This window comes from Canis aureus, chromosome 1, assembly GCF_053574225.1.
Source record: "Canis aureus isolate CA01 chromosome 1, VMU_Caureus_v.1.0, whole genome shotgun sequence".
NCBI lineage: Eukaryota > Metazoa > Chordata > Mammalia > Carnivora > Canidae > Canis > Canis aureus.
The window spans coordinates 95,787,533-95,797,051 of record NC_135611.1 but is presented as its reverse complement, the minus strand read 5'-3'; the positions used below and the strand labels follow the sequence as shown (position 1 = coordinate 95,797,051).

General features: G+C 42.3%; 1 protein-coding gene across 1 annotated transcript in view; it reads right to left on the bottom strand.

Moving 5' to 3' along the window:
• Positions 1-1,116: 1,116 nt before the first annotated feature.
• The window catches only part of SPTLC1 (serine palmitoyltransferase long chain base subunit 1), a 65,066-nt gene continuing 56,663 nt past the window's right edge, over positions 1,117-9,519 (bottom strand). The window contains exon 15 of the mRNA XM_077909967.1: positions 1,117-1,377. Coding sequence (XP_077766093.1) covers positions 1,305-1,377 — 73 coding nt within the window. The 3' untranslated portion in view covers positions 1,117-1,304. The remainder of the gene's footprint in view (positions 1,378-9,519) is intronic.

The window sequence follows — 9,519 nt, the reverse complement described above, 5'->3', positions numbered from 1 at the left end:
CCACGACCCCTCCTGCAAACACCGTGGCCATAGGAGCTTGGGTGGGTGAGGACATGTTGGAGAGCAGCCACCAGCCCCAGAATGAGCAGTAGTGGTGGTAGCTGACCACCCTTCTGACTCACCAAGTGGCAACTGGGAAGTCTCCAGCAGGACCGAGCCCCAGTGGCTCACAGCAGGACACTCTTGTGGATGCCTGCCGTTCCTTGGAGCTAAGTCAGTGCTTTGGCTTTCCCTCCAGACACCTCCTGGGATTGTCTCCCAGATACACTTGTGTCACTTTAATCCTCACTTTAGAGCCTGGATCTGAGGGACTCAGATGCAGCCAGTCAGCACCAGGCCAGACCCTTGCATGCACTCTCTTGATCAGAGCTGGCCATAAGCACTCACTGTGGGCATCCATTCTGATTTGCCATCTTAAGTGGGATGAGCATCCTATCACCTCTGCCCCTGTGGGGTCTTCGCACAGCATGGAGAAGCAGGTGCTTCCACCTCGTTTCACACAAGGGGAAACTGAGGCTCAAAATGTTGCCTCAGGTTATACAGCCAAGAAACTGGGAGGCTGTTACCAGAATCCTCTCTCCCTGACTCTCAAGTCCTGTGTCCTCAATGTGGAAGTGTTTGCTCCGCACAGGAACCAAATGAAAAGTCATTCAGAAACCAGGCCCCAGGAATCTCAGTAATGTTCCCAACACTATAAACACCTATTCGATAACAAATAAATTAGTTTCCCTCCCTTTGTGGTTTAGAGAAAGCATTATTGATGCACGGAAGGGAAAAAACAAATGTCATCGCTTGAACGGGAAAACAATCCCAAATTTAGGAGGAGAATTTGTGAGCACAGGACACAAAGCATGTTGCAGAGTGGGGGTTAGAAGGCACGGGAGATTCAAGCGTCCTTTGGGAAATTATTGGTTTCCCAAGATTCTATCTTTCAGGGCAATTTTTGGTTCATGCTGGAGTGGCTGCGTGATAGACCGGAGGATAGAGCGTGCATAGGGCCCTGGCATCACAAGTGGGTCTGGGTGACACCCCGGCTCTGAGGGTCTGTATGTTTTCTCCTCTGTAAGGACATTTTGTGGGGGTTCCTGGGAGGTGCATCTTTGAAACACAACACCGCAGATGCTAAGATTCTTTACTCCTGGGTGACTTTAAGCTAAGACATGTGGAGAGAAAGAAGTGGACCCATCGGGGTCATCCTGCTGTGTGTGTGTGGGAATGAAGCTCTGCATTTGGATCTTCCTGGTGCAGAATCTCTTCCCCAAACAGTTGTTGTAAAGCTCTTTCCAAACATCAAAACAAGCTGTTCATCTTTGCGGCATGAGTGTCCATGGAGTTTGTTTCGATGAAGCTACCCAAGGAGTGGCTGTGTGACTGTTTCTGAAACATAGAAGAGGGAATACAGATGGTCAGTAAACTCTTCAGATGTGAAATGGATTGTTTTCTTTCTCTTTGCACCAGATTCTGATCCTGAAAAATAAACTTTCAGATATAAACATTCCAGAAATAGGAAAACTGGATATAATAGCTGCTGAAAAGTCGGTTAAAGCCCAATCTTACCCGCTCTTGTTTGAATACAGATGCAGTGGAGGACGGGAGACCGCCTGGTTTTGAACTCCTGGCCACAGGGGCCGCAAAGGCAGCAAAGCCCGTGAGACAAAGCGGGTAGGGAGCTACACAGCTGCCCACAGGCATCCCAGAGCACACTAGCCACATTATTAGTGGTAGGTTATTTTGGACGGTTCTTTTTTTAAAATCCATTTAATAAATATGCACCGAAGAGCCTACTTAGTGTCACTTATGCTTCTGAGGAAGACATTTGATGCAAATAAAGTGCTCCAGGGTTGATTTACCTTTGGCATGAAAGCCATCATCGCTGATGAAGCATAAAGGGTGGCATTCTATAAGCTGATCAAGGCAGCGCTGAAACAACAAAGCCAAGAATTACCGTACACGTTCGCTGCCAGGTATTTGGAGCGCATGCTAATTTCCCGCATCATCTTGGGATGCCAGGTCTGGCTGCAGTAGCAGCTCCATCGAGGGGGGGATGCCAGCACCGCACAACCTAATTTAAAATAATCAAGTCCAGATGCTGGTGCCAAAAAAGAGGTTTGCACCATTCACCACCATGACCTAGATCATATTTCAAAAGTGTCAAATCAAAGCTGTCCCACCAAAGCCTGATTTCTTTTTTTTTTTCAAAGCCTGATTTCTTAATGAATTCCTTATGTATTCATCTCTTGAATACAGAAAGTGGGGTATCCGCTGGGGAGTCAAAGATTTACAAAAACAAAACCTACGGGTGCTATGCTTTGTGAAACACACCCTGTGCAGTGAATATCTCGCTATGGAATTATTTACTGCCTCATTAACATGTTTTCGTTTAAAAAGCCACATCTGAGAGGCATCATAATGTTGATGGAGAAGAGGGAGCATGCGCTGAAGGGAGCTCGTTGAAATCTCAATATTTTAGAGGTTTTAAAAAATGCTGACATTCTATCATGTTAATCCAGTGCTGTTGAGAGTAAAATTTTAAAAATCTTCTCATTTTTCTATGTTAAATGTTGGTCTCCTTTCCTGAAGAAAGACTCTGGCTAAGAGTTGTCTTTTGAGTCCTTATACTAAGTATGTCTGGATCCTGAATAAAGCAAGCTTTTTGCTTTTTTGAAAAGCAAAAAGGCGTATGATCCTCAAGGTTAGATAAATACCTATATACAGACAGAGAGATGGATGGACTGAAGGGTAGATGAACAGAGATATAAGCAGGTAGTATCAGCTTTTGGAGAATAACACTCTCCTACCTTCAGATTAGTGTTCAATGAATGGGTTTCTGCTCAGAAAGGTGCAGCCTACAAACTCCAGGAAGCATTCTTGAGTACTCTTGTCCAAGTACTCCAGAGAATGGGGCTCTGTCTCAAAATGGCTTCAGAATCCTGAAGTTATTATTATTATTTTTTAATAGAGATAATTCTAAAGCATAGTACTTTTTTTAAGATTTTATTTATTTACTCATGAGAGACACACAGAGAGGCAGAGACACAGGCAGAGGGAGAAGCAGGCTCCATGCAGGGAGCCTGACGTGGAACTCGATACCGGGTCTCCAGGATCATGCCCTGGACTGAAGGAGGCACCAAACCGCTGAGCCTCCCGGGCTGCCCAGGATCCTGAAGTTAGATTATGAAAACTCCACTCACTCGTTCATTCAACCAGTAATCACTCGAATGGCTGCTCTGTGCGAGGGCAGTGGCTCTTGTGGCTATGGATTTCAAGTGGTTCATTCCAGTTTCCATTTTGCAAAACCTTAAATGGTACTTCTAGCTTCAGAACAAGAACTCATAGGGACGTCTGGGTGGCTCAGAGGTTGAGCATCTGCCTTTGGCTCAGAGCGTGATCCCACGGTCCGAGGATTGAGTCCCACATCAGGCTCCCTGCATGGAGCCTGCTTCTCCTTCTGCCTATGTCTCTGCCTGCCTCTCTCTCTCTGTGTCTCTCACGAATAAATAAATAAAATCTTTAAAAAAAAAAAAGGAAAAGAAAAGAACAAGAATGCATAAATTCACTTATCCACCTCCTCTCTCCCAAATACAACTAAATAGCCTGGAAATAATCAGACAGAGAATGGCAAAAGGACTCTGAAAGTGGAAAAGAAGAGGGGGACTGGTTGGAGACCTCAGGTCTTCAGGTGTGGTCATGTGCTGAGGGCTTTGAGCTCCTATATGCCCCACATGGGTGCCAAAGAGGCCTGAAACCTGGAACTGCCAATGGCAGAGACAAGTAAATAAGAAAGGCCTGGTGGAAGAACTGGGCAAGGAGGAGCCCAACAGAGCCCAGATGGAGGCTACTAACCAACTTCGGGGACACAGCAGGGAGCCCAATTTGCCTTCAAAGCCCCACTGGGCTGACACAACCCTGACTCTGCACTCAGGAACTGCTCGGGAATGCTGCTGACCCTCCAGGGAGCAGCATCAGCACAGCCCAGCAACTCTGTGCTCAGCACCTGTGGCAGGAGAAGACCCAGGCCCAGAGGCTTAAGCCCTTCCATGGTAGAAGGCGGTCTAGTAACATAGATGGTCCAACCTTTCAGACAGCAACAGCGGGGGTGGAGTGAGAACCCCAGAAGTGCCAGAAGAATGAGGCTGGCCAGCAGCACTGTAAAGCTCTAATACTAACCTGTCACTGAACCACAGCCTACAGAAGTGGGTCAGAACCTAGACAGTAAATGTAAAGGGGACACTTTCACTGCTAAAATATAAGATTTAAGTAGCATTGAGTCCCCTAACACAATAACCAAAATGTCTGGGATACAATAAAAATTCATTCATCATACCAACAATCAGGAAAACTACCCTGTGAGAAAGAAAAATCACTGGATACCAATATTGAAGTGAAAGGATGTTGAAATTATTTGCCAAGGATTTTAAAACAGTGTAATTAAGAATGTTTCAATAAATAATGACAAATTCTCTTGAGAAAAATGGAAAAATAAAAAATCTCTGCAAAGAAATAGAAGTTATAAAAACTCATTGAATGAATTCAATAGTAGAATGGAGAGGACTTTGGATAGAATCCATGAACTTGAAGACAGATCAATGGAGTTTATTCTGTCTGAGTAAAACACAGAAAATAACCTTAAAAAAAAATGAATGGAGTCTCAGGGATCTGTGAAACAGATGTCTAACTAAGTATCCAAAATATCCAACATTTATCATCTGAGTTCCAGAAAAAGAGAAAGAAGGTGTGGCTAGCTGACAACTTCCCAAATTTGGCAAAAGACATAATACTACAGATTTAAGAATCTGGGGGAAATCCAAATTGGATAAACTCAAAGAAATCCAAACAAAGACATGTCATCATTATTAAATTTTTAAAAAACTAAAGACAAAAAAAAATCTTAAAACCAGGGAGAAGTGATGCATTACTTGTACTGGGACACTGAATTAATAACACCAGATTTCTTTCCTGAAACCATCAAGGCCAGAAGTCGGTGGTACATTTTTCTAGACATAAAAGAAAAGATCTGTCAACCATGTATCCTGGCAAAACTATCCTTAAAAAATTAGGGGGAAATAGACTTCTCAGATGAAGGAAATTTAAAGAATTTGGTGCTAGCATACCTACATTTAAAGGTTGGTAAAGGAAAACCCCCAAACACTAAAAAAGAAAAAAAGAAAGTTACCGATTGAATTGTGCCCACTCATTCCTATGTTGAAGCCCAACCTCCAATGAGATGGTTTTTGGAGATAAGAACTTTAAGGAGGTACCTAAGTTAATAAGCAAGGCTCTAAGGATGGGGTCCTCCTCTGATAGGACCAGTGGTCTTAACAAGAAGAGGAAGAGACCCAGGGCATGTGCACATAGAAGCCATTTGAGGACATGGGCGGGGGGGGGGGGTGGCGGGTAGCCTATGAACCAAGGAGAGAGGCCTCAGGAGAAACAACGCCTCCCAATATCTCTCACCTTGGACTTGCAGCCTCCAGAACTGTGAGGGATGCACTTCTGCTCCTTAAGCCCCCAGGCCGTAGGATGTCTAATAGCAGCCTGAGCAGAGTAAAGCAGAGAATGACAACAGACAGATGGTAGGACCTACAGAGGAGAAGACAAGGACAGTGGAATGAGAAGACAGAGGCAGGCAAACCTAACAGACTGTTCTTCCCCTCTTGAGTTTAAGTATACTTTATATTTGAAGCCAAAATTATAACACCATTTGATGTGGTGCTCAGTGCATGCAGGGGAAAACACTTAAGACAATTATATTTAAGAAGTGGGGTGAGTCAAAGATCTAAATGGAGGTAAGGCTTCTACACTCAGGGTAAAACACTGATAGAGCACAGGTGATGGGGTATCACAGTGGTATCGGGTCACAGGGCAACTGGCAGTAAAGTTACACAAAGCGGTATATAAAAAAAATGTTATAAATAAAGAAGAATCTAATGCTGAATAATGGTCAAGTAACTCACAAGAAGGCAAGCAAAACGAAAACAAAGACAAAAAACCCCACAGAGGAATGAAAAAAAGAGGACAAATAGAAAACAAAACACTAAAATGGCAGACTTAAGCTCTAATATAAATGACTATTTTAAATAGTAGTAGGATAAATATACCAGTTAAAAGACAGAGACCAGTTGTTCTTCAGTAAAGCTGGAAAAAATTAAGAATGCAGAAAGGTTGAGATAGCGTGGGTAACACACATGACTCAATCACTTGCAGTCTATGAGAAACATGACTTCACAATAACACCATAGATATGTAGGAAAGAAAAGGATGGCAAAGCTGTATCATGAAAATGTGAATTAGAAAAGAAGCAAGAGCGACTATAGTAACACCAAAGAAAGTAAGCTTCAGAGCAAAAAAAAAAGTTATTTAGGAACAAAAGAGGGCATCACAGAATGATAAAGGCTCAGTCAACCCACTAAGATCCAGCAATCCTAAGTTTAGGTATAGCACACAGCAAAGTTTCAAGTTTTTCCACAGAGCAAAAACTGGTGAAGAAAGAAACAGACACACTCACGGTTGTAGCTGGGGATTTCAAAACCCAGCCTGCAGTGTTTGCTAGAACTATTAGAGATAAAACCAGCAAGGCTGCAACAAACAACGCCACAGCCCACTGGGTTTGCCTGACATTACGGAATACTCCACCCGGTAACAGGAGGATACATACCGTAGGCAAGTCTCAGGGAACACTCACTGTGAAGAAAGGCCATTTCCTTGGTCATACAACAAACCTTAGCCAATCTGAAAGAATTTAAATTGTACAGAGTGTGTTTTCTAACCAGAACAGAATCAAATTAGAAAACAGTAAGTGAAAGACGACAGAACCATCTCCAAATTCTTGGAAATTCAGTAACACTTCTAAATAATTTGTGGGGCAAAACAGAAGTCTCAAAGGAAACTGAAAAATAAATGAATGAAGGTGAATGAACATTGAAATGAAATTGAAAATACAACATCAAAGCTTGTGGGGTTCAGCCAATATGGTGTTTACATTAGAAAATAAATGTTTACATTACATTAGAAAAGAGAAAATATATCAATCAGTAATCTAAATCCCCAGCTCAAGAGGCTGGAAAAAGAAGAGAAAGGAAAAGTACAGCAACTAAAAGCAAGCAGAAAGAATGAATTTTTTTTTAAAGGGCAGAAATTAATGAAAATAAAAGCATGAAAATGAGAGAATTAGTGAAAACAACAAACATATTTGTCAAAAAAGTCAATAAAATTGACAAACCCTAAGCTCAACTGACAAGGATAAAAAGAGAGTAGAGACAAATCACCAGTGTCAAAATGAAGGAAGGGCACCACAAAGGATCCTGCAGACATTATAAATCATACATTTGTCACACGTGTCAGAAATTTGACAACTCAGAAGAAATGGACTAATTCCTTGAAAACCACAAACTACCAAAACCCAACAAGATAAAACAGATACATGACTAATCCTATAACGTCGAAAGAATCGAATCTGTAATTTAAAAGTTCCCGAAGAAAGATATTTCCAGGTTCCAGATGTTTTCATATAGAGAATTTCTCCAGCATTTAAAGAATTAACATCAATTTTACAAAATGTCTGCCAGTGAAGAAAAGAGGGAGGGAACACCTCCCAATTCATTGTATGAGGTCATCGTTACCTTGATACCACGGTACAAACAGGGCGTGCATAAAAATAAAGCTATACATCAACCTCTCTCATGAATTTAAATGTATAAATCCTCAACAAATATTAGCAAAGTGAGTCCAGTGATGTATTAAAACAAGTGTACATCATGACCACGTCATCCCCACCAAGAATGCAAGGCTAGTTCGACATTCGAAAATCAACCAGGGCAATCCATCATACCAAGAGGCCAAATCACTTGCGCGTCTATCTCTGTCTTGATGTCTGCTTCCCAGAGGATCCAAACTCCATTCATTCGCTGAGGGCTATAATACCAAAAATCCCACAGCAACTTAAGTTGAGAAATGTAACACAGACACTTTAGATGGGTTTTCTTTATGATTAATTACAAGGTAGGAATGCCCAGTGCCACTGCCACCATTTAATCTTGTTCTGGAGATCCAGGGCCATGTTGTAACAGAAGGAAAGGAAGTAAGCAGTACGATGAACATCTACCCAGAGAAAAACCAAAAGAACCACCAAACTGCGTTGACCCTTGAACAATAGGAGGATTAGGGACAAAGACACCCATGCAGCAGAAAATCCCCGTGTAACTTCTGACCCCCCCCAAACTTAACTACTTGATAGCCTACTGTTGACCAGAAGCCTTACCGATAACACAGCTGATTAACACATATTTTGTATATTATGTGTGTGATAGACTGCATTTTGACAGTAAAGTAAGCTAGAGAAAAGAAAACGTTATTAAGAAAATTATAGGAAAAATACATTTACAGTATTCTGCTGTATTTACTGGGAAAAAAAATCTACGTAGAAGAGGACCCGCGCACTTCAAATCCATGTTGTTTAAAGGTCAACTGTGTCAGAACACAATGTTCCAGACCAACTTACAAAGGATTCAATGGTCTTGTGCTCGCTTCAGCAGCACACATGCTAAAATTAGAAAAATACGGCGATTAGCCTGGGCCCCCATGCAGGATGACACTCTAGTGAAGTGTTCCATGCTCTTATTAAGGAGGGCCCTTGTGATGAGCTCCGTGTGTTGTACGTTAAGTGTTGAGTCACTAAATTCTACACCTGAGGGCAGCCCGGGTGGCTCAGCGGTTTGGCGCCGCCTTTGGCCTAGGGCGTGATCCTGGAGACCCAGGATTGAGTCCCACGTCAGGCTCCCTGCATGGAGCCTGCTTCTCCCTCTGCCTGTGTCTCTGCCTCTCTCTCTCTCTCTCTCTCTCATAAATAAATAAATAAAATCTTAAAAAAAAATGCAGGCTTCTGTTCAATGAGAGAGCTAAGATACAAATGGTAGATATTTAACAGCACAGCTGCGTGAAACTATATGGGGTTGGTGCCTCACACAAACCAGGAGGTCCTAGAAAAATAAACCAGAGAAAGGAGTGTAAACCACATAGAAAAATGGGGAAAGGATACATACAAAACATTTTCAAAATAGGAGATCCTAATGACGACCTCAGGGTGATAAATGAGGAAATGGGGCCATAACATATATTTAGACAGATGTTTTATTCTCCAGAAGGAACAAAGGGGAAATGCTTTCGGTGGTTGCCTCCTCAGAGTGTGGCTGAGTGTGGGAACTGTTGGGGTGGGAAATCCTTCTATACAGTTTGATTTTTTTTAACCATATACATGTTTTGCTTTGATTTTTTTTAATTTAATTTTTTAAAAGTAGGCTCCACACCCAGCATGGAGCAAAAAGCAGGGCTCTAACTCATGACCCTGACGTAAAGACCTGAGCTGAGATCAATAGTTGGACACTTAACCGACTGGGTCCTCCAGGCACCCCGGACATTTTTAAATTTTAAGAGAAAAGGAGCTAACAGCCAATACCCTTATCCACATCTTTCAGAAAGTTAAGTATTTCACCGAGAATCACCTAGGCCAAAAGAGTTTCATAA